Source organism: Patella vulgata, chromosome 1 (assembly GCF_932274485.2).
Source record: "Patella vulgata chromosome 1, xgPatVulg1.2, whole genome shotgun sequence".
NCBI classification, from domain to species: Eukaryota; Metazoa; Mollusca; class Gastropoda; family Patellidae; genus Patella; species Patella vulgata.
In genome coordinates this window covers 1283880-1310443 of record NC_065879.2, presented here as the reverse complement: position 1 = coordinate 1310443, position 26564 = coordinate 1283880, and the positions used below count along the sequence as shown (strand labels likewise).

Sequence of the window (26564 nt, the reverse complement as noted above, 5' to 3'; positions counted from 1 at the left end):
GAATATTTTATAATTCAGTAAACTAAAGTTCTAGTGTTGTGTATGTCTTAAATGATGCGGTCCATGCCACTTTTTTTATTTTCACCCAAAATATAATTGTAATTTTAAATAACATCCGAGCACAGACCAACTTGATTTGATAATGATTTTATTATTTATAACTTACAATGTCCATGTGCTGTATATATGATGTGTCCATGGGTTTGTCCTCTGGGTTTTATTTGGTTGTTAAGAGAAAAAAAATATTTTTCACCACTCTTGAAAACTACTAAAAGTTTGTACAGCTGGTAAATTTACAGTCGAAGTGTTGATATCTCAGAGATGGCTCGGCAGATATCTTGTAAACTACTATTAGAATATTTTGTTTCAAATTTTCTACACATGTTAAATTATTAATAAGAAATGTCTAGTGATGATTTTCTTAAATCTTTTATTTTCCTTTAAGAATTATATTCCTCATATGATTTTTGGTGATGACCATTATTATAGTGAACTTTTATCAGGCCTGGAAATAACGGTTTTAGATGTACCTGACAATATGTCAGGCACTAATGAAATAGTACCTGACATTTTCAACTTAGTGCCGGACATATATTAATAATATCAATAAAAAAAGACAAATCAGTGCTGGAAAAAATGGCAGGCACCAGAGGTTTAGTGCCTGACAAAGCCTGTATTTGTGCCTGACATTGTCTGTGACCGGTGCCTTATTTCCAGGCTTGGTTTGATCATCACCAAAAACCAAAGGAGGAAAATTCGGTAATCCAATTTTATGTAAATTAATTAGTGCAATAAATAGTAATATAGTATACATACTCTAGACCAGTGATTCTCAACCTTTTTTTTGCCAACGGCACACCTTGGAACACATGAAAAAATAGCGGCACACTTGGCTAATTAATATATATATGAAAAATATTTGAACTTTGCAAAATAAAAACATGGTAAGTCAGACGGCATACAACCGTAGACAGAGACTAGTCATAGACAAATAGAATGACTCAAACTAAATAAAGAAAAACACAGCTATGAACTTATTAGTAGACACCTGTGAATACTCATTTGGGATCACGTGTTTTTTTTACATTTTCTTAGTGTGATGTTCAAACTTTCGCGGCACACTTAGGAAGATCTTTAGGCACACTGGTTGAGAATCACTGCTCTAGACATTCAAATTGTGTTCACAATCTTTGATATTAGAATGATTAATATATGATTATTTTGCTTTACAATGCTTCAAAGAACTTGCCACCCGAAGATTACATTTATATGCCTGTGTAACATTTATCTATAAAATTTTACTTGTATTTTAATTCATATTTCTTTTTTTGTGTAAAAAAAGAAAATGTTGTCATGTTTGTCTTATATATTAAAAACATTATTATTCAATTAACGTGTTTGAGTGTTTTCCATTGATGCTTTGAACCACACTGATCCGCAGTGAATGTAAGTCTTAGTACACAAGCCCGTGTCTTGACATTCGAGAGAAAACATAGCAAGGGGAGGTAACTATATTATGAAACGTCAAATTCGAGATTTTCTGGAGGCAGATATAAAATGTATGACATTAACTTGAATTAAATTTATTTCAAATACAACTATTAAAATAAAAATATAGTGCCTAAATAATCCATGAGTGACAAAATACACTGTATTGAGATTTTGTACGTAGAAATCAAATATATTATTATTATTATGAATTAGGCAGAAGATCAAAAGATAGCGACACACGACAAGCTCATGATCACTTGCTCAGCAGTCACCGCCAGTTCATGCTTCACTTGTGTCTTAGAAAAGTGTAGCCGATGTCGGAATCTGTCCACCAACTTTTGGCATAAACATTTATATCTAAATCAAATCCGCATTTACTGATGAAATACCGGTAAATTGAGTGGGGTGGCCTACAGATTGACTGGTATAGCCGAATTGTCTTGGAAATTTGTATAAACAACGGTAAGGGTGTTAAAGTAAAAATAGCAGAAGCAACCATTTGCAGACCATAGATATAAATATGACGTTCTTACAGGTGACTGAGGTGTTCAGTAACACACTGACAACAACACAGCACGAATAAACTAAAGAGATTATGTATACCTGGTCTGTTGATACTATCATCACATGATCGAACTCTCTCTCTCTCTCTTGTGGTCAAGTACTGAACAAGAAGGGCCATACAGATGTACGTCACCCTTTGATGTTGGCCTACCATTATTTCAAATAATCGTACAGGCTACTTGCCAATCGTACATTATTTATACTAGTGAAATATTGGATGTTGCGTAATACATGTATATTGTAAAAACACTCTAGGCCCTCTTGTTGTTACAATATATTGATTAATGTCTCGCTCTTGACCATTAAACAATACATAATTATTAAACTCCAATCAAGACCTTAAGTCCACAAATAATTTATTGCTTAAAAGTACATAATAGAAAACATTACTGGGTAGCCAGCCTACTCTTCAAACTAAATTATTCAAATTAGCATTGTCAATGTAGTAATTAAATAATTGTCATTCTTTGTTAAATTTCTGCTAGGAAAGCATACATGTATTACTGTATAACGAATTTACTTTTATTTTTCAGAAATTCATAATATGGACTTTAAATAAATCTGTTACACAAAAATTCAGTTATAATGTCAGCAAATGATTCCCATGTAGGAATATTAGACTTTGCAGTTGGAGGAATAGACTTTGCGGTACCTGGAAATGGAGGAATGGAATGTGCTGCATACCTATCAAATACTCAAAGACTAGTTGAAAGCGTTTTATTCTTGTTGTTCGCAGCTGGTCTAATATGGTGTGGGTACAGTAAATTAAAGTTACCTCCCCTTAGAGACGATGCTTTAAATCGTGAGATGGATTATTGGGGAAAGCGCATCATGTTGTTCTCTATGTGTTTGACTTTTGGTATAGAATTGGGATATAAATTTGCATCAAAAACGATGATTTTTGTGGTTTATCCTTGTCATGTAGCAACATCCATACAGGTACTGTAATTAGTGTGTATGTCAGGTTCCCACTATTACGATTCGTGCTGCAATAGAAATCGTGGAGTAATCATGGTGATCCTATCAGGTCTTATCATATATTGAGGTCAGTCGCAGCAGTCGTGTTGATCGTATCGAAACCTATATCCGAACGTATCTACACGTACCAGATCGTGAACTCAATAGGGACAATCCTATCGTAACGCATCACGACAGTGGGAACCTAGCGTAAGATTATTTTTTCATGACTGACTCTCTTTAATATTTGCTAAGGAGAATCGGGGGATGGGGGGTGAATGGTTAGCATGTGCGTGTTGTATCATAAGGTCTGTCATTGAGTCAACTGGCGTGGTTTCGAATCCCCGATTGTACGTGACAAGGAGTAGGGTCGTCTGTCCAACCTTGTGGGTTTTCTCCGGGTCCTCCAGTTTCCTCTCACTGCTAAAGACCCCTACGCGCAAGCGAATTATAGTCTAAAATTGAACCATGTGTTAGTCCTGAAATGACCTAGTTTGTGTTGAGTGGACGTTAAATTCATTTCTCTCTCTGTCGCTAAGGAGAATAATAAGTAATTTAACTCTTAAACAAAAGATAAATGTAACCTGAAGTGGGCATATTGAAGTCAGTACAACCTGCTTTAACCACAACTGGGTAAGGTGCAAGCTTGCTAGTCTGGAGGTCGATTGTTCGATCCCTGCATTGGCCAAGAAAGTTTATCGGGATTTTCTGACGTGGTTTCCCCTGTCAGTGGTGCAGGATGGAGGATCTGAGAAGGACAGCTGTCTAGTTGTTCGGATGGGATGAGGAACCAAGATCCTGTGTGTACATTGGCATGCACGTACAAGATCCCTTGGCAGTTGGAATTCGATATGAGTAGGCCATAGTGCCACTGCCCGGGCAAAATTTCCCTCATAGTACACAGTTTGGAGTATGCCTGTCTTCATTAGCCCAGTTGGTTTCTAAGTTGACCCAAAAAGTTATACACTATGTTGAGTATTATAAAATCACAGTTTCGCAGAATTCTGGTTCATCTTTCAAAACAAAATTTTAATTGTACAGAGCTTGTCCTATTACTAACAGAAGTATTACATCTGCCTATTTTATTTTAAATGTACATATGACTACATGTATTTATGTCAATGTTTATTATATGATTATTACAGATATTTTTACTAGCAGTGCCTCCTAAAAGATATGTTACTGGTATATTTCGTTTACAGTTGTATATATTAAATGGTGCTCCATTGGCTATTATATTTCCAGTAACAGATACCAGAATTGTAAGTTCTAGTACCGTAACTCAGATATTTGTTGGTACTATTACACAGGTAACTTGAGGTGTAATCTTTTCGAAATCTCCTCCCACTGCTAAAGACCCCTATTCGCAAGCATATTATTGAAATAAAATTAAACCATATGTTAGTACCGAAATGACCTAGTTTGTGTCTGAGTGGATGTTAAACTCCATTTCTCTCTCTCTCTCTCTTTCTCTCTTTTTCTCTCTTTTCGAAATCTACATATAAATGTTTGTTATCTTCCGATACATTTCCTACACAACTACATAATATCGGAATTTATAGAAGGAAGGGGGCACACCTGAAGGTACAGGAACTTGACCCATGTTAATAGTAACTAGAATTAATTTATCTGCTCCGAATAATAAAAACAATTACACAATCAATTCTAACCCTTCACAGAAGAAAATCCACGTGTTCGATTTCTGCATTGACCAAGAATTAAAGTTCATCAGGATTTTTCCGACGTGTTTTCCCCTTGACAGTGGTGCAGGAAGGAGGGCGTGACAAAGACAGCTGTCTAGTCGTTCAGATGGGACAAAAAAAAAACGAAGGCTTGTGTATACATTGGCGTGCCCGTAAAAGATCCCTTGGCAGTTGGAATTCGATATAAGAGTAGGCCATAGTATCGCTGCCCGGGCAAAATTTCCCTCATAGTACACTGTATGGCGTATGCCAGTCTTCATAAGCCAAGTCGGAGCGGAACAGCAGGACATTAAACCCCATTTCATTTCATTAAAACTTGGAAAAAATGACAAATATTTATCCAAGGAACAGTGCCTGACAAAGCCTGAATTTTTGCCGGACAATATCTGTGACCAGTGCCGTATTTACAGGCTTGTGTAACGTGTAAATACTGAAACATTAGACTGAACCAAAGAGATATATTAAACTGATCAAGTTATGATACCAAGTCTGTTTAAATATGTGTTATAATTTCAGTTGCCTTTTGAAGTAGAATTATATTATATACAACATATTCTCATGTTGATTGTACCGTTATATCTACTGAGAATGGGAGGTAATTATATTATATACAACATATTCTCATGTTGATTGTACCGTTATATCTACTGAGAATGGGAGGTAATTATATTATATACAACATATTCTCATGTTGATTGTACCGTTATATCTACTGAGAATTGGAGGTAAATATATAATAATAATAATAATAACGCTTTATTACACAGACCGTTTCATTGGCTAATCCCTCACATCATCCAGAATACGGGTTATATAACAACTCTTCCAGATCCTAGTGTAGTAAAGACAAGTAAAACGAAATTTTGAACTATAAAAAACGAAAGAAATAGGATCTGTGTTTTAATCATATTGTCAGGAATGTGTATTTGAGAGTGTCCTTTCTGTAACCAGGGTAATTAATGTGATTTTTTTTATGGTTAGATGAAAATGGGTCATACAGTCCCTTTTAAGTGACGCAGGTCAAAAGCTTAAAGATACATTATGGGAGATTCGATAATGAGTTGGCAGTTCTCACTATAATAGTTAAAACTAGATAATGTAAAGGCAATTTGCTGAAAATTTCATTCAAATTGATCCACTATGAACCGAGAACTAAGCGATTGAAATTTCCGCCTAGCCTCGATCATCATTACTAACGTCTGTACGCTAAACAGCATAGTCACGATTATCCATTTCATCGTTAAATCATGAAGGAAAGTTATGCAGTAAATCGGCTCATAATCCACTAAAGATCACAGGCTAGCGATGCCATCTAGAGTTGATTATGGTCTGGATAGGTTAATCAATGTTTAATTAATAGTTTATATAACATTTCAGGCCTAAAGAAAGACCTGCAATAGGCAGATTTACCTCTTGCATGATGTATGTTTAACTTATCCCGTGGCCACAAGTTTTAAACTATTCATGCATTGACTATATAATATACATCTATAAGCTGAACAATATATTTGATTAATTATTATATGTTTTTTCTAGGTGTATATATTCCTGAAAAACTAAACGATTTTAGTTGGTCGTTGGTGGCATTGGGCATTCTTTTTATATATCATTTTATACCATTACAGATAGGAGCACTTGTAAGTAGTTTACATACACCATTATTTTTATTTAATGAAATGAAATGGGGTTTAATGACCTACTGTTCTGCACCAACTGGGCCTACTCTTATAATGAATTCCAACTGCCAAAGGATTTTTTACGTGCATGCCAATGTATGGACAGGACCTCGGTTTTCCATCCCATACGATTGACTAGACTGCTGTCCTTGTCAGGCCCTCCGTCCTGCATCACTGACAAGGCAAAATCCTGTCGAAAAATCCCGATTAACTTTATCAGCCAATGCAGGGATCAATCACGCGACCGCCAGGCTAGCGAGCCAGCATCTTACCCACTTAGCCACTGTGGCTCCCTTTTATTCAAAGATTTACAAATAATGTTTGTTGACAGTAAATTGTCCTTAATCTTTGATTTAGGTGAAAATAAAGTACTGAAGTGGGTTGATCTGATGTTATTTTGATCAGTAATAAGACAAAATAAATGCAATTAAAATTTCTTTTTAAATATTTAGGGAAAGTCAGGTTGTTTGCCGATTTAGAGCCTGGAGGTCCTGTTGTTCGGATAGGATGAAAAATCAAGGTCCTGTGTACACATTGGCATGCACGTAAAAAACCTTGACAGTTGGAATTGAAAATAATTAAGAATAGGCCATAGTGCCTCGAAATAATTAAGAATAGGCCATAGTGCCTCTGTCCAGGCAAAATTTCCCTGATAGCACACTGCATGGTGTACGCCCGTCTTCATTAGTCTAGGACTCAAAGCTGAACAGTAGGACGTTAATCCCTATTTCATTTCATTGCCAATTTAGTTTTGTTTTGGTTTAAACTGTTGACAGTGAAACATAATGAGCTATATCTTAGCAACTGGTTCAATCTGTGAACTTACAGATTTGATTGTAGATAGATTAGATACCCACTTCACAAAGCAAACCAAATCCAAGAAACTCAGCCAATTAATGAACATTTATTTATGCTACTAATTAAATTTGTTTAAAATCGAAAAAGAGTTGTTTGTCTTGTAAATTGAAAGTTAAAATGTCTATATCCTAGAAATGCTTTTGGTGATTGGACTCAAATTGTGTATGCAATCTAATTTTAATATCCCTGACACTGGGCGTTAAATCAAAAAAAGAATATTTACCAAACAGTGAAGACCTTAAGAGCACTGAAAACTCTTTAATACTTAAAACCTGTATTTTGTATTTTATAGTGAATTAGTAAAGTATTAATTCTCCTTATCTATGTGATTTTTTTTTCATCCACAGATTTCCCATGTGAATTTAAACAACATGTTATGTCCGGCAATATCCGATCCTTTCCACGGCCAGTTTTATAGATTGTGTGGATCCGCCCATCAGATTCTTTTAATACCTCTACAAGGAAAGATATATGCCTTGATAGCCCAGTATTTTGATATTCAACCAAAGCACGATTACGGTATGGAAGAATATTGGTTCGTCAAATCAACAACCAATGAAAAGACAGCAAATGAAAAAAGTAGTTCACACGTAAAACAAAACTGAAATGTGATATTAGTAAATAAATGAGATTATGGACTGTTTTAATTTAAATGTGTGATAACCATTTCAATTGAATGGTTATAATTTTAGCTTCAAAAGGTTTGGATGGTGAGAATGAGACGAAGTTGATAGAAATGATTTTTAGTTATAAATGTGTTGGATATTTATAATTTTAAATATGTTGGATGTTGAAATAATTTATAATTTTAAATATGTTGGATATTGAAATGTTTTTTAATTATAAATATGTTTGAAATTTATGATGTTAAATATATGTTAACCCCTTAACTGTGTAGTTTTTAAAACGTTAACTACCCCCTATTGTGTAATTAATTTGACGAAAAATGTCATTTTTGGACCCTTGTATTCCTGAATACAAACTATAGTAGTCTGAAACCATATTAAAACTAACGGTTAATAGAGTTGTCTCCCTTCAATTAGATTTCCTCGACCAGACGTAATATAACGTCCTACACATGCTGCGATTGTATGTTCGAAGAATAGGTTGGGGAAAATACCTCCAGGGCGTTATTATTACGTCCTACACACGGTGAGTGGCAGTTGTCCAGGACGTTATATAACGGCCTACGCAGTTAATGGGTTAAGGAGCTAAATCGCTAATATTTGGCACCAAGAAATTGACACAAATGGGTCACAACACATATATTAATGTAATATGAATGTACTGTAATTTCAAATCAGTTATGTTCGCCGAAATACGCCAGAAGTCTCAATGAAATGGTCATTCCAGTCTACACTGATAGTATATATTGCGCATGCTCTCCAGATTAGAATATGCCGTCACCATTTGACATGACTTGTGGAATATATGTCTAGCCTCGTTCTTCGAGTCCCTTCTTACAAATGGCACTGAAATGCATTGTGGTACACAATTCGCGTACCAATGGTAAAATGGTTATTTTGTCTTTAATATTTGATATCAGAAGACTTACAGACTTTGCTACATTAAGATATAGAGATGAATTTTATTTCTTCTGATAATGTAAATATGTTAAGTACTTGAAATAATAATTTTAACTACAAACCTGTTAAATCTTTATTACAATTTCTAACGAGCAGACATGTTGACTGACACCCTTAATTGTTGACTGCAATGCTGAAGGAGAATATTGTTTGTGCAATTGTGCCAGTGGGATAATATATACTATTCAAAAAAAGTAGGGGATATTTGATTTTGGGGGCATAATACTAAAATATGCAAATGACTACGAAAAAAGTCACTATAGAACCTAACAGAAGAAACATTTCCAGTTACATGTGACGCCCAAACGAACCAATAGCTACCGCATGGAATGCAGGTGATGCTTGGGATCATCATGGGGGTCCAACCCAAGATTTGCACGACTCTGACTTTGAATGTTACAGTCATTGTGGCATTGAATTCCAGGGTGGAAACATCAGTTTAATTGTTTTAGTGACCAGAAAACAAATTTTGATATGCGTCGGCTTACCCAAAATGAAAGGTTACGTGCCCTTGGCATGCTACAGATCGGCACAACACAGGCGGTTGTGGCGCGGACGATGAATGTTTCTCAGTCTGTCATAAGCAGGCTATGGTCCAGATACCGTGATACACAATCTGTACAGGACAGACCACGCTCAGGTCGATTTATCCGTACCTTGGCCTTGAGAAATCGTGTCATCACAGCAAATCAGATCAGCGCTCGTCTTCAAACAGACACTGGTGTGAGAGTGAGTGGCCAGACGATTCGGAATCGACTGCATAGGGGTCACCTTCGCGCCCGACGTCCTCGCGTGATCCCTTGTTTGAGAGATCATCACATTCAGGCAAGACGTCGTTGGTGTAGGGATCGTCAACACTGGGATAATCGACGCTGGAGCAATGTGATGTTTTCAGATGAGTCAAGGTTCACTGTTGATTTTTTGGACAGACGTAGGAGGGTGTGGCGTCGTCGAAACGAGCGCTTCCAAGATGTTAACGTCATCAGACATGATCGATTTGGGGGTGGTTCTGTTATGGTGTGGGGAGGCATCACTGTTGCTGGAAGAACGGCTTTACATGTTGTTGCAGGGCGTGTTACAGGCCAGTACTACCGGGACAACATCTTGGCAGTCCATGTTGTGCCGTTCGCACGACGTCATGGCCGCCGTTTCATCTTCCAGGATGACAACGCAAGATGTCACAGGGCCAGGATCGTTACAGGTTACCTCCAACAACAGAACATCACCACATTACCTTGGCCAGCACTGAGTCCCGACCTCTCCACCATCGAGCATGTCTGGGACATGCTTGGACAGAGGTTACGTCAACGTCAACAACGTCCTGCCAATGTCCAAGAAACTTGCTGCTGCGTTGCAACAGGAATGGGACAATCTGGACCAAAATGACCTTAGACGTCTCATTAGGAGTATGCCACGAAGGATCAATGCTTGTTTGGCAAACAGAGGAGGATTTACCCGTTACTGACTTGGTTGTGATGCTGTGGTAACTTTGCTGTTTGACCCCGGGTATCATTTTACCCTTATAATGGTCAGTCTGTGCCTTACTTAGTCTAACGATCATTTGGAATAAATCGATGAATGTGAACTTCATTTCATTTTGTTTCTTCGTCAGTTTCATTAGGTGACTTTAATAACACTTAAAAATCAAATATCCCCTACTTTTTTTGAATAGTATAATAGCATCTGCTTTTTTTTAAAATTCCAAAGTTTAACAAAACATTTAAGGACTGCAATTATAATCAGAGAGAGTCAGAGAGAAATAGGGTTTAATGTCCATGCGACACAAACTAGGCCATTTCGGGACTAACATATGGTTCAATTTTATTTCAATAATTCGCTTGCGCATAGGGGTTTTTAGCAGTGGGAGAACCCGGAGAAACCCCACGAGGTCGGACAGGCGACCTTAGTCCTTGTTATGTACAACCGGGGAATCGAAACCACACCAGTTGACTCAATGACAGACCTTATGATACAACGCGTACACACTAACCATTCGGCTATCCAACCCCCTCTTAGTTATAATCAGAAGTTGTGCAGTGTCCATACAAAATTCCTTAAATACATGAATTGCTGATGTGTGAAAATCTTTTGAATTTAAAAACATCAGTTTTTTATACAACAGTTGACGAATTTCCATGGATTTTTGTTTATTGACGCAGCTCTGAACAGTCTATGGAAGCAATCATTATATCTCTACTGCTATGCACATTGTATATTTTGATAAATTCATAAATAATTAAACTAATTAAGATGTAATAGATAAAATATTTTATTAATCATTAATTATAACTTTTAATTAAGTTACAAACATATCATAATTTCAATTTATTTTAATACTGTTTATTTTTATTATTGTTCATGTATTATTGTTTTAGCCATTAAATCCTAACCTTTAATCATCAGCTGTTTTTATCCACCACTGAATAGACAAAGTGATTTGCACTCAAATTTTTGTCCCCCGCCTTTCGAAGAAAGCAGGGGACTATTAAAATGGGTTCGTCCGTCTGTCTGTCTGTCTGTCTGTCTGTCTGTCTGTCCGTCTGTCTGTCCGTCACACTTTTTGGGACACAATAACTCTCTTCCTAATTGAGCTAGAATGTTCAAACTTGGTGCATGTGTTTATTAGGTCAATGCCTTGATGGAGTTCGAAGATGAGCATTTTCCGCTTAGGGTAAGCAGAGATAAGCAATTTGATTGGTTGATGCTTTGGGACACAATAACTCTCTTCCTAATTGGGCTAGAATGTTCAAACTTGGTGTATGTGTTGATTAGGTCAATGCCTTGATGGAGTTCGAAGATGAGCATTTTCCGCTTAGGGTAAGCAGAGATAAGCAATTTGATTGGTTGATGCTTTGGGACACGATAACTTTTAATTGAGCTAGAATGTTCAAACTTGGTGTATGTGTTTATTAGGTCAATGCCTTGATGGAGTTCGAAGATGAGCATTTTCCGCTTAGGGTAAGCAGAGATAAGCAATTTGATTGGTTGATACTTTGGGGCACGATAACTCTCTTCCTAATTGAGCTAGAATGTTCAAACTTGGTGTATGTGTTGATTAGGTCAATGCCTTGATGGAGTTCGAAGATGAGCATTTTCCGCTTAGGGTAAGCAGAGATAAGCAATTTGATTGGTTGATGCTTTGGGACACGATAACTTTAGTTCTAATTAAGTGAGATTGATGAAACTTGGTGTATAGTTTCATTACAGTAATACCTTGACTAAGTTTGATAATGAGCATTTTCTGCTCAGGGTAAGCAGAGCGATACGCAATTTGATTTTTATATGTGTCCTCTAATTATTTTCCTATTTCGGCGGGGGACATCAGCCTCACTGTTGGCTTGTCATCTTAACGTCCATCTAATTCAAACTGGTTAGTCAAATCAGCGAATTTATCGACATTGATTTCCAAAGCGATTACCCCAATCTGATTAAAACACAGATCCTATTTTGTTTCGTTTTTATAGTTCAAAATTTCGTTTTACTTGTCTTTACTACACTAGGATCTGGAAGAGTTGTTATATAACCCACGTTCTGGATGATGTGAGGGATTAGCCAATGAAACGGTCTGTTACGGTGAGCTTTAGGCGTGTTTTGCACGGAACTGTGGGTAATCCACTAGTAAGATCAATGCCTATTGGTTAATCAAATGTCTGACATCATAGGGTCAAAAGCCACTCGTATGATCCCTGACACGACTTTCCAGTACAACTGGTCAGATCTTCATGTAGTGTAGGCCAAAGAAAGTATAAAAAAACGAAACGAAATATAGATTTGTATTTTAATCAGATTGCGATTACCCCAGATTTCCACAGGTACTATTTGTTCGAGTGATCACATGTTTTTTTCAACTTTGTACAGCCACAAGTTTACACCTAATCGGCACATTTAACGAACTCGCCAAATTGCTTTGGTGTCAGATGACATCTCTACTACAGTCCAAGCGATTTGGCAAGTCAATAAAAACACCTATAGATTTGTCTTTCTGTTGATAGCTAACAACCACCATAAATAGTTGTCTCCCCTTAATCTTTCATTTAAAACAGGAGGACAAAATGGGTACATCTTAAAACCCTGATCTGGTATTTTGATTTTGTTTTTTTAATTAAATGTAAAATAATCAAATAGCGCATCGGGACATTAACAATGTGGAGCGTGATAATTATACCTGATCGTGGCATTTCTGTCTTTCCTCCAGTTTCCTTGTTAGTAAAATATATCAGATATATTTACCCAATTAAAAACCTTAAAACTTGGATTAATATCCTCCAATCACGATCTCTTAATTGTTATAGCTGCAGCATTCCTCTATCTTACCCAACATGCCTCTTCTTAATGAGAAGCCATTTTGGAAAAGAGTATATTTAATCCGTAATTGGCGAGGCTAGAAATTATCCACCACTCATATGATCATAATGGATGTACAGTGCACATCGTGGCTACCACTAGGTAATATATAGCGATAAAAAATAAATGGACATATTCTTGTATCACTTGCGTTAATTTCCTTTTGCATTGCCACTATCCAATAAAACATGATTCACACACAGTTTAAACATTTAACTCCAATTAGCCTCATTAACAAAACAAATAAATTATGGATAAATATAACTCAAAATGTAGGTTGTGCTCGAATACCAACCGGGGCACTGTGAATTTTACTAACAATCACTTCATTTGTCCAATCAGAATCAGAGTCGGAATTTATAATTCCATGTGAAGATTGTTTATTGGGATGGTTATCTCTATGTTGACCAATTTTATATTGCTTTTTTCTGGGTGGCTTGGAGCTTGATTTGGTAAAACTTGACACATTGTTCACTGCTATGGGCATCTGGGAATTTACTGGACTAGCCCAACAGTCTTCCCCTGACACATGGTTTTGTTTACTCTCTGCAACAGTCAATTGCGATTTTAAATTGTCTATTTCGTTTTGCTTTTCTACTAATGATTCTTCGAGATCGCGTATTATTTGGCATTGTTCAGAAACTTGAGAGGAGAGCTCTAAAACTAGTGTTGTTCTTTGACAAGCATTAGAATCAGGTATATTTTCCGAGACAGAAGATGTTTTGTTGGTCTGGGAGTCTGTTAATTTTTGGTTTTCTTCCATTAACTGGTTTATTTCATCTGTCATTTCCATTCGTTGTATCTGAGATGTTTGTTTGGCTTCGGACAGCTGTGATTTAAGGGTTTTTACTCTACGTTTGAATTTTGTATTCAGTTTCAATAATTCGGAATTTAACAATTCGATTTGTTTCTCCAGATCGACAACTTTCATATTATTACTGATTTGATCGGCTTCTGGAACATCAAGTTCATTTTGATCATCATTTGCTAATTGTTCTTTCAGAGTTTGTATTTGATCCTCCCAATCCATGTTCTGACTTTGAGCCTTCGCTAGGTCAAGTTCTAATTTTTGTATTTTATCCAACAAGTCACCGTTTTTATTTTCCTTACAATTTTCAGATTTAAATAACACGAGGACATTATCTTTCCCATCATTTTCTGTGTTTTCACCATTTTTGGTTTTACACAGAACACCAATTGGGGGTTGATTTTGAAGAGTGTCACCGGCTGAGTTTTGGGTTGGACTTTTTGCAATGTTGTTATTTATTTTTTCGTTGTTTTCAAAATTGCAAACTTTGGTACTTGCTGCAGATCCCATATTTCTGATAAATTATCTGGAAAAAAATAAAAATAAAAATTGAAGTTAACGCTAGTAGGCCTATTGCTGTTCCCATCCATCACATTGACTACGATCACAAGTTTGTTTTTGTACTCCAAAACAGCAAACTATTCGGTCATTGCTTATTAACAATTGTATTATGTGTATTACCTTGATATTCTTTTCTAATTTTTTTTCTTCTGATTTTTACATTATACTATAATCTGTAGGCAAACCATTTATATTTATATGCAGCCCCATAGACCTCTGTCAGGAAATTTGATTAGCCAAGAATTTCACATGATATAATATGGGCGGTAGGCTACTGACTTCATTTAATATAGCGCAACAAAACGTAAATAACAGCTGATATTAATCCGACTGATTTCCGATGAAACAGAGCTCCGCCCAGAACACAAAAAAATGTCATCTGGTGTGCTGTCATTGTTATCTACTTCAAGTTAATAAATGGGGAATAATTATTTTGTATAACAATTTTTGCATGACGATTGATTGATTTGCATTTTTTATTTTTATTTTTATAATCGATATAAAACTACAAGTACAAGCGAAATTTTTATTTGTTACCAGTAGGCTACAGTCTACAATCCCAACCGTACTTCACTTTGTGGAGTGGGGATAGTATGCCTCCCGTATTTGTTTTCTAATTTGTGTTGTTGGTTTTTTTTTTTGGTTTTTTTTTATTGTTGTCATTTTAAATATATACATACAAAGACTAGATAAAATTCGGCATGGATGTGTTGCTGTCTCCCTCGGTCTCAAATCGCAAGATGCTGGTGGTGATGAAGCCGATCGATTCGGAGATTGGCGTCCTTATCAACAACCCGTAGCAACCGCTTTTCGATGATAATAATAAGATCTATCAAATCATTGCCAAGAAGAAAAGGTTGTCTTGTACATCACCGAAAGCATTGTTATTTATTAAATGTGTTTGGATTGTTGATAAACATATTATAATTCTAGAAAGAACTTTTTACTTACTATACAAGAAAAACTAGGAATTTTACATTTATTGTGAGAGTTACTTCCCCTTTGATCCCGGATATCAGGTACTGCAAGTGTAATACCGGTTAGTATAAATAATAAGGCCAGTTAAATTTTTCGTTTGTCTGCGATATCACCTCGGTGGAAGCGGACGTAAAATACAACTGACTAACAGCAACTAATTTTTCGTCATAGGTCACGAGATGTAAACAGGGGCTAGCGCTAATCCCAACCCTAACCCTACAGTCTCACCAATAATCACGTGCCCTAACCTTATTTACATCTCAGCGACCCGTACGTAACTAACGTACGAAAATTAAATGGTAGCTGGCTTTTTTTTCGCACGTAAACAGTGAATGGCCATTTTGCTCAGTAATCCCAGCCAGAATTTGGCTATTTTTTTAAAATTGTGTTAAAGTTTTAAATTTTTGTTTAGAACTGAAATAAATTAACTTTTAGTCAATTCCCACGCTAAAAACATTAACAGAATTGATTGTGTATATCTGAAATAGACACGACCGAAGCACAAAATAGTGCCAATATGCCGACGTCAAATCTAGAGTTGTAGATGATGTTATTTTTGTGAAAATTCATTGGAAGAAGCGATAATTAGACGTTCTGTACGGATTATACAGTCCAGAAGGCTGCAAGAAGGCTATTGTTTACAATGTTACATTGTCTCTTGTAATGTTGATAATGATCATAACGATGGTGTTTACATTTGTTTGTTGATGTGACCTCATGACCTGTGACGTTTAGATAACGTCATATGGATATCATGGCTATTCACCGTGTCAGAGTCACTTCTCTGCAGGTAGGGTGAGTCTGTCGTTCAGATTGCTCAGCGACCTTGACAAAAATTGAGCTGGCCTTGACAAATAGATTTAGCCATGTACGATGTAATACAGTAATACCCAGTATATTCTATTATTGTTCAGTTAAAAAAATGACGTAATATAATATGTCAGTCATTGGTAATGGTTGGTATTATTTGATTATCAGTGCCACTTACCAATTCTGCACTTTTAATGTTAAAAGGAGCTAAGTGAAGGGGACGCAATGGCGCGTTTTGCACTGCTTCTGAAATGAAATTATTGCTATAATCCGGGGCGGATCCAAGTGGGTTGGGGGGGTCGACCCCCCCCCCCCCCTGCTCAGCTACATAAAAAAAATTGTAAATCAAAACTTTTTATGAGAATAGTTTCTCGGCCGTGTGCTTTATCCTTTATCGTCAGATGTGGGACAGGATGGGCACTCAAAGCACGAGATAATGATATAGACATTATGTGATTTCACAATTAATTCTTTGCATCCATGAAATTGAATCACAATGTCATTGTATTAATTTATAATAAAAATTGACGTCAAACGAATTTTGAATTTCTCTGTTTAAAAAGCTCAATGTGTATGTATATACGCCAAAATGACGATAGAGGCCATGCGGGAGGGGGGTGGGGGAGATACATTGTCTCAGGAACCTGGCAAACCCCCTCCTGCAAAAATTCCTGAATCCGCCCCTGATAATGCTCGACTAGTGTCAAACATAAATCGTGGTTCAGATATCGTAGGCCTACAAAGCGACTATCCACACCCCAAATAGCCCCAAATAGACTTTTCAAGTAACCGTGTGTGATTTAAATATTTCGAAAAATATCAAATTTATCACAGGTCACGATTTAGATCAAGCGGATTTAGGGTTGGAGACCCCCCCCCCCCCCCACGAGGCCAGGCCAAGTATAAGCGCACTTGTGAGACAAAGACCCCTCAGACCCAATCCCAAATTACGTATCTGAAATTTTTTTGGGCGACTTACGCTAAAAGCTCAGTTACATAAATATCATCACTGCCATATTCACAGTTACAATAAATCCCCATGTGAATTAGTAGTACCACTAGTGAGTGGGTCGTGGGGCGATAGACTGTAGACATGTTCTGCCAACTGTCACAAAACAGGCAGAATTCACATGCAGGCGATCGAGATTCTGATTCGTTCACAAGAATTTGCTCCAAGCAATGACCTCAAAAGCCAGGTTATTGACTCCAATTTTCTCAGAGGTAGAACACTCTCCGTACTCGAGGAATATCTTGGTTAGCGAGTCAGCGCCTTAATCCCCGAGCCACCGGGGCCCCCGCTCATGCATGTACGTTACCTATTAACGAGCAAATAATGCACGCGTCCAGATAGTAATCTGGGGCAGACTGGGTGGTTGACCCTACATAGTAATTAAACAGGCATTATTCAAGAGCTAAATCTGCACATTGCAGGTCTTTAATTAGGCCTTAAATGTTATATAAATTATTAATTAGACATTTATTAACATAACAAAACCATAATCAACCCCCGATGCCATCGGATGACTCCGATTTTAAGTAGATTGGAACGGTTCAGCCATTGATTTAATTTAAAAATGGAAGGGTGAGAACAGGTCTCGAATAACCAGCACTGTGGTTACGATAATAAACAATCAATGCTCACATCTTGCCACAACTACAAACATTGATAACTTGGCTCAGAATAAAGTAATTTGAATGAAATTTTCAATATATTCATTGTGCATTATCTATTTTTGAACCATTACAGTAAGAACGGCCAACTCTTTATCTAATTCTTGCATAAACTTTTTTAAATTTATTTTGGGTTTATTAGTAAATTTGAGTCAATCCGAACAGATGACCCAATTATGGTAGAAACGAATAGATGGGCCAATTTTGATAGAAGGAACAGAAATGTTGATTTTGCTGACCACATTTGGATGGCCGAATGTTTAGCACGTGCGCTCTGTTTCATAAGGTCTGTCAATGAGTCAACTGGCGTTGTTTCGATTCCCCGGTTGTACTTGACAAGGAGTATGGTCGCCTGTCCAACCTTGTGGGTTTTCTCCGGGTCCTTCGGTCTCCTCCTACTGCTAAAGATCCCTACGCGCAAGCGAATTATTGAAATAAAATTGTTAGTCCAGAAATGACCTAGTTTGTGTCAAGTTGACGTTAAACCCTCTCTCTCACACTGATCAACATTGAATATTCGCTAGGCCGCTCCAATCACTGATAAGGATGACATCGATGCGACTTAATGAGCCACAAATATTAACTTTTTTCTCCGACAAATAAAATTCTAAAACATTTTTTTAATGTATTAGAAAAATAAATAAAGACGTTTGACGTATTAGTAGGTAAAAATTATTTCCTATTTTAGTGTAAGTGGGTATTAAAATGAGTAAAAGGCACCATTCTGTCCGGATCAGTAACGTCTTGTGTAAACAATGCACGCGCTATTGAGCCAATGATTGATGCCGCGTGATGTGCCGTCACGTGTTGAAGGCAGTCATCTTTTACAGAGATATTAGAAATGAAATGAAATGAAATGGGGTTAACGTACTACTGTTCTGCTCCTATACTGGTCTAATGAAGACGGGCATACGCCATACAGTGTGCTATGAGGGAAATTTTGCCCGGGCAGCGGCACTATCGCCTACTCTTATATCGAATTCCAACTGCCAAGGGATCTTTTACGTGCATTCCAATGTTTACACGGGACCTCGGTTTTTCGTCTCATCTGAAGGAATAGGCAGCTGTCCTTGTCAGGCCCTCCGTCCTGCATCACTGACAAGGGGAAACCACGTCGGAGAAAATCGGGATGAACTTTCTCGGCCAATGCCAGAGATATTAGAAGACTTTCTTAATCCTAATATGGATAATAACAAAGAATTTTTTTTAAAAAAGAATCTGTAAAAATCTAAATTGCAGAAGTTGTAGTTGTGGTTACTCTTGAATTTCGAGAAGGACCCGAGGGAAAATCAGGAAATTCGTTGTACTCCTTAGAAGACTTTTCGGTAGATTTAGACGATGGAGGGGGTTGGGGCGGAGTTTTAATTTCGGACGTATCTTCTATCCGAGCTCTGCGAGCAGGAGGTTCGGGTGCTACTGTTTTGAACTGGAATAGTGACATATATTTATTGGGTATCGGGCTACCATATATTCCAATCTTTTCATCTGGTTCAACAGGGGTTGTTATAGTAGTTGTCCATTCGTATTTACCAGCTGGAGCCATGCTTTTAGAACCAGCAGCCGATTTTACCATAGCGCATTTTAAGAGAGGCGACTCTATTGTAAATGTTATGGGTGTATCTGTCGGCAAGTCTCTTTCGCCTGGTTCTAGAAGAATGCAAGCCTGTTTGGTCGTTTCACCAAATGTTTTAGGGAAAGCGCCAATATCCGCCGGCTGTTGACACTCAATTAGCAAGTTAGCAGCATGATCAAACACTTTCTGATCGGGTTCAGTCTTTGAATATAGTTTAATGATATAAAATCCCTTATATGGGAACCTCATGTGAAGCACCATGAGATTCTTCTGGAACTCTCGAATGACATAATCTTCAGCATCTTCAATGTATTTTTCCGCATGAGAGAGTTTATAAGTGAACGTGGCGTCGCCAGTTGTCCGAACAGGAAGACTCACTCGTCCATTATAGCTAACGTATAAGGTATTATATTTCATGCTTTCATCTAGCCCATATTTGGTAGGGTCGTCAACACCCCAAGCGCCAAATTGATCTGGATAAGGATCCACCTTCCCTTCGATGTCGTTCCCCTGAACCATAAAGTCTACAAGATTTGCGTAAGGACCATCTTCTTTGGGAGATATCCTACCGAACAAAGACAGGGTGTACTTTTCGGATTCAGGAGGTCGAACAGTTACTTTAAACACATGATTGGCTAACCTTTGAACCATTAAATAATTATTGCATTCCTTGCCTTTCCTATCGTAAAGTTTACCACCGACATCACAGAGAGGAACGACTGTTGTCCTGAGTTTTATTTCAACCTCGTCACTAGTTTCATGTTTATAGTTTCGGTGAGGATGCACATCCAAACCCCAGTCTATGCCTGCTTCGTAAAATTTCGTTCGCTCACTGAACTCTTCCAGCGTAATCGGTTCTCGTAGCAGCTGCCAGGGTGCGCTAGGCTCTTCGCCTCTCTCCAACATCGGAAAGTGGTCGTTGATCATTTTATCTGGATCCATCATAAAATGTCGGTCAGTGTACTTCTTCTCAAATTTCCCTTCCTTTGTCATTCGCCCAGCTCCCCATGTACATTCTATAAATCTCCAGCTGCCTTGGCCAAACACTACATTCCATGCATGATTTGTTACCGTATCTGGAGTCAATGGTCTTTCGGGATTATATGCAAACCCTTTCGAATGACCTGTCAGTATTCTATTAGGTAATTTAGCGATCCTGTAAAGATATAATATTATGAAGGATAAAAGTTTTAAAGAGTCCTAACTAAAATGATTGGATCATTCTGATTAAAACACAGATCCTATTTCGTTTCGTTTTTTATAGTTCAAAATTTCATTTTATTTGTTTGTACTACACTAGGATTTGGAGGAGTTGTTATATAACCTGCGTTCTGGATGGCGTGATGTACGGAACTGTGGGTAAACCACTAGAAATGTCAACGCCGATAGGTTAATCACATGTCTGACGTCATAGGGTCAAAAGCCGCTCGTACGAACCCAGACGCGACCTTCCAGTACAACTGGTCAGATCTTCATGTAGTGTAGGCCATTGAAAGTATAAAAAACGAATTTTAATGAGATAGGATATCATGATAAATTGTTTAGAATAATAACATATATTTCTGGAATCCAATTAACTTGATAATAAACCAGTGAATTATAATAGTATTGCCAATTTAGAAAATTAGAAGGCCCCATTACACAAGGATCAATGTTGGGTTCATACCTGTCCCTTTGCTGTGTCAATAGCGGAGGACACAAAAGTATTCATCTTATCCTCACATGTAAATACTTAAGATATAAAAAAAATTATAATTCAATCACACACGAAACTGGAGAACTTTCGGGGTTTTTTTTTCACACGCCCTTTACGTGCGCGCTGTATCATAAGGTCTGTCATTGAGTCAACTGGCGTGGTTTCGATTCCCCGGTTGTACGTGACAAGGAGTAGGGTCGCTTGTCCAACCTTGTGGGTTTTCACCTGATTCTCCGGTTTCCTCCCACTGCTAAAGACCCCTCCACGCAAGCGAATTATTGAAATAATTAATTAACCATATGTTAGTCCCGAAATGACCTAGTTTGTGTCGAATGGACGCTAAACTCTCTCTCTCTCTCTCTCTCTCTCTCTCTCTCTCTCTCACACACACACACACACACACCCACACACAGCCCTTAAAACAGTCCTTACCTACAGAAAAGAGCAAACAGTTCACTGTATCCTTGACAGACGGCTAGTTTAGAATCAAGAACAGACTGAGGATCATTTCTAGGCATTCTTTTACCAAAATAACTGTCCACGTCATAACTGAAATAAATTACGATATATACATGAATTAGTAGCCAAAGACGAAGTGATGTTCACATTAAGCTGCTTATCTTCGGGTTAAGGGGGGCCACGGTGGCGTAGTTCCCCCTTGTCAGTGGTGCAGGACGGAGGGCCTGACAAGGACAGCTGTCTAGTCGTCCAGATGGGACGAAAGACCGAGGTCCCGTGTACACATTGGAGTGCACGTAAAAGATCCCTTGACAGTTGGAATAAGAGTAGGTCGTAGCGCCGCTGTCTCCGGGCAAAATTTCCCTCATCGCACACTGTATGACGTATGCCCGTCTTCATTAGCCCAGTATAGGAGCAGAACAGTAGGATGTTAAACCATATTTCGTTTGATTTCATTTCATTTTTATCTTCGCGTTAATGTATTAATTATTACGTTAAAGGCTTGATTCATGCATTAAATGAAATGAAGTCGGACACACGACGTACAGTGTGCGATGAGTGAAATTTTGCCAGGAGAACGGCTCTAAGACCTACTCTTATTTCAAATTCCAGATGCCAAGGGTTCACGCTAACGTGTACATGGGACCACGGGTTTTCACAGAGAATTTTCTCGGTCATCACCTGGATCGAACCCCTGCACCTCTGGTTAGTGAGTCCGCGCCTTAATCACTGATTCACCGCGGTTTCGTCATGAAAAAAACCCTATAAGTTTACAACGGCAAAGCATGCTGTCCATAATGGACGTTTTGATGCAATATAAACATCTTATCGTATCTTAGCAGTTATCAGTAATTAGTGGTAAGAATAGGATTAAGAAATTCAGTATGATGTCATCCTCGCAAATCCAGAGCCTAGGCCTATTACTATATTATACTGTAACCCTTAGTATAATTCATTTGATGTCTGTTAAACCACAGCTTCATAATATCACAATAGTTCCACACCTGTGATTTGCGGAAACCATGAAACTTAGTTACCTTGGCTACAACATCGATAGACTGACAGATCCGGGCGTTCAGCAAATAACGCTCAAATTATACTAGCGCTAAGAGTAATAATTGATTCGGGTTCCTGGTTGTGTGATGATGATTAAATGTAATGGCCCTTGGTCATTAAAACACGTGAAGTTGCTAATAATGACTATTACATGAGCTAAATCCTATTTAATCATATATTATGTAAGGGCTACTTCTGCCTATTGCAGGTCTTTCTTTAGACCTGAAATGTTATCTAAATTATTAATTAGACATTAACTGATCCAGGCCATAATCAACTCTCGATGCCATCGCCAGCCTGCGATATTTAGCGGATTGGAATACATTTTGTGAAGGATGATTAAACGTAAAAATGGATAATCGAGACTACGTTCTTTATCATACCGACTTTAGTAATGATGATCATTCAAAAGCTAATATCTCGGTTCAGAGGGGAGCAAATTGACTGAAATTTTCAGCATATTCTATTTACATTATCTAGTATTTTTTTTAACTATATCAACTCTTTATCTAATCTCCCGTAGTGTATCTTTAACATACTTGATATTAGTACAGATCCACACATAAAATACTCGAATAACATCCAGATCTCTGGTACATGGTCCAACTAAATACTGTACTAATGTAGGGGGAGATAATCTCACAGAACTAGGTACCTAAAATAAAAATTATATATAGATTTCTCTACCTTTTATCAATTTTACTAATTAATTGTAATCTTTAAAAAACGCAAGTCAATTGGAAAGAGAGAGAGAAATGGGGATTAACGTCCACTCGACACAAACTAGGTCATTTCGGGACAAACATATGGTTGCACGTAGAGGTCTTTAGCAGTGGGAGGAAACTGGAGGGACCCGGACAAAATCCACGAGGTTGGACAGGCGACCCTACTCCTTGTCACGTACAAGCGAGGAATCGAAACCACGCCAGTTGACTCAATACCTTAGGATACAACGCGCACACGCTAACCATTCAGCCACCCAACCACCTCAATGGGAAAGAGGTGAACATGTTAACCACGCATTCAAAACTCATTAGCAGAAAAGAATTTTGATAAACCAGAGGAGAAATTTCTCTGGTAATCGACTAGTCTATTTTATAGTTTTTACTAATTAATATCAATAGACCATCTTCAATAGAAGGCTTGATCTCGCCTTAAAGGCTCAATACCACTCTAACAGAATAATATGTCCCAATCTTTATTCTGGTCAACAAATTGTACTATTTTACAGTATTCCAATTAATTGATGATACAAATTTCATCTTAACACACCTAATTTAAAAAATTGGAAAAATTCAACTAAATGATTTGAAAAGCCTAACGTAAACCTTTTCAAATGTAACTTGGATTTAAAAATATTTTCGAACCCTCTGGACAAGTAAAATAGGATGTAATGGATAATTTACATAACAGGTAGGACACTTAAACATCTAATACTTAGAATAAGGCTAATATTTATTTACTGGAGCTGTCAAGCCAGCAAGAGTGTCATTGTCCCTTTAAGTACGTACATCTTATCAAGCCCTTCATTTAATACCCCGCATATTTCAGCAATAATTTAGATTGGGCACTGGCCCAGCGTGAGAGTCTATCAGATTCCTCGACCATAAGGAATACAAAGTCTCGTGTTTTCCTGCTAAAATGTGTGATTATCGAGTTGCAAAGTTCATGGTTCGTTCAATGCCACGGTTTCCGTGGAGGTCGCCATGTTTGATTTGAGTGTGTTTGTGTCACAACCTCTGATTGGACGCTATCGTTCACGTGTCTCTGGTAAAGGGAGATAACGTAGCTATAAGTTTGGGGATTGTAGACCAGACTAGCAACGTCTAAATGTTGTAAAACTCGCGAGGCGAATGCTCGTTTTCATTTGCCCAGTTCGGAGCAGAACAGTAGGACCTTAAACCCCATTTCATTTCATTTTAGCATACCTCGACAGAAATACAACTTATTTTTTAGTGCGGGGGGGGGGGGACAACTTAGGTAGGGGACCTTAATGTATCTTACCGATTTAGCGTGCTCATCAATTTCCGCAAATTCTCTTAAAGATGGTATAATGTCCTTTCTAAGTGTTTTAGGGGGCGTGGGTTCTGTATTATTGGTAAATATAACAGGATGGTTAGCCGGCGGTGCCTCGCTGGATTTATCTGGAAAATCCCTACTATCATCTAGTCTGGAATCACTGCACCCCATGATCACAGTTTCTTCTTATATAAAAAATCTACATTAAAAAGAAACAATTTTAGTCAAAATTAAACATGCATTATGCAAGAGCAAAATCTGCTTATTACCAGTCTTTCTTTAGGCCTGAAATGTTATCTAAATTATCAATTAGACATTAATTAACTTATCCAGACCATAATAAACTCTCGATGTCAAGGCTAGCCTTCGATGTTGGCTGGATTAGATTCCTATATGCCGCTTAACGGCCATTGATAAGTAAATCAAAACAGTGGATAATCGAGACTATGCTGTTTATATTAATGATTTTAGTTATGATGATCGAGACTATGCGAAAATTTCACCCGCTTCGTTCTCGGCTCATAGTGGATCAATTTGACTGAAATTTTCAGCAAATTACCTTTACACTATCTAGTTTTTAACTATTATAGCGAGAACTGCCATCTCTTTATCTTATCTCCCAAAATGTATCTTTAACTCGTTTCTTAAATATTTAGACATACATTATGCAAGAGCCAAATCTGCCTGTTGCAGGTTTTTCTTTAGGCCTGAAATGGTATCTAAATTATTAATTAGACATTAATTAACTTATCCAGACCATAATCAACTTTAGAAGGCAGTGATATTTAGTGGATTGGAATACATATTTTGAAAAATAATTAAACGTAAAAAATGAATAATCGAGACATTGTTTTTTATCTACCGACTTTAGAAAAGGTGATCAAGGCTAGCCTAAAATTCAATTGCTAATATCTCGGTTCAGAGTGGAGAAATTTGACTGAAATATTCAGCATATTCTATTTACATTATCTATTTACATTATGTAAACGAAATCGGTTGTATTCTTTGCCGTGCGTTGATTATATTTTGTCGAAGATAGAAAATCACTGGCGAATAATCCTTTGTGTCAGCAGGTCTTCACAAAACTTTCTTTTATATACAGTATACTGAGAGAGGGGGGGGGGGGTGTTAACGTCCATTTCGGGACTAACATGTGGCTCAAATATATTTCAGTAATTCGCTTGCGGGAGGAAACCTAAAGACCCGGAGAAAACCCACGAGGTTGGGCAGGCGACCCCACTCCTTGTCACGTACAACCGGGGAATCGAAACCACGCCAGTTGACTCAATGACAGAACTTATGATACAGCCATCCATTCGGCCATTCCACACCCCAGTATACTGATAAATACAAGCAAATGTATAGCTAATTCCTTCCCTATTGATTCACATATTAATACTATTTGTATCAAATAACTTACCTTTTATCGCCGGGAATTTTAGAATATAATTTCCATGTAAGATGTTTTAATAAAAAAGCTTTCTTTCAATTGAATATAATGAGATTGATTTTTTTAAAAATCCTCCCTTTATATATTTCAATCGAATCATCAAAGGGTCTGCCATACGAAAAGCGATCTTGAAGACGAATTCGTAATATTTCCTACATTTCCTGCTTGAGGTATATCTATATACCAAGTAATAAAATAACGACTACAGCTTGTATAACTAAACGGTTTAATAATGACCATGTTTTGGCAACACGTCGATAGAGAAAAATACATATTGTATTGTAGAGAACTGACTATTATTATT

At 37.4% G+C, this 26564-nt stretch overlaps 3 protein-coding genes across 3 annotated transcripts; 1 reads left to right on the top strand and 2 right to left on the bottom strand.

Annotated features, from left to right (window-relative positions):
• Positions 1 to 1764: 1764 nt before the first annotated feature.
• LOC126808558 (transmembrane protein 164) lies at positions 1765 to 9008 on the top strand. Its single transcript, XM_050533400.2, has 6 exons — positions 1765 to 1953; positions 2589 to 2994; positions 4158 to 4274; positions 5232 to 5310; positions 6252 to 6352; positions 7597 to 9008. Exons 2-6 carry the CDS (start codon positions 2641 to 2643, stop codon positions 7852 to 7854), a joined length of 909 nt encoding a protein of 302 aa, XP_050389357.2. The 5' UTR covers positions 1765 to 1953; positions 2589 to 2640; the 3' UTR covers positions 7855 to 9008.
• A 4170-nt stretch (positions 9009 to 13178) lies between these two features.
• Positions 13179 to 14508, bottom strand: LOC126808548 (myosin-J heavy chain). The gene has a single exon (XM_050533389.2). It carries the CDS (start codon positions 14495 to 14497, stop codon positions 13445 to 13447), a length of 1053 nt encoding a protein of 350 aa, XP_050389346.2. The 5' UTR covers positions 14498 to 14508; the 3' UTR covers positions 13179 to 13444.
• A 3235-nt stretch (positions 14509 to 17743) lies between these two features.
• LOC126808534 (kyphoscoliosis peptidase) lies at positions 17744 to 26424 on the bottom strand. The gene is made up of 5 exons (XM_050533362.2): positions 26231 to 26424; positions 24796 to 25009; positions 23331 to 23446; positions 21709 to 21825; positions 17744 to 20736 (listed from the first exon to the last, which is right to left on the bottom strand). The coding sequence occupies exons 2-5, from the start codon at positions 24979 to 24981 to the stop codon at positions 19236 to 19238; spliced, it is 1920 nt and encodes a 639-aa protein (XP_050389319.2). The 5' UTR covers positions 24982 to 25009; positions 26231 to 26424; the 3' UTR covers positions 17744 to 19235.
• Positions 26425 to 26564: the final 140 nt, after the last annotated feature.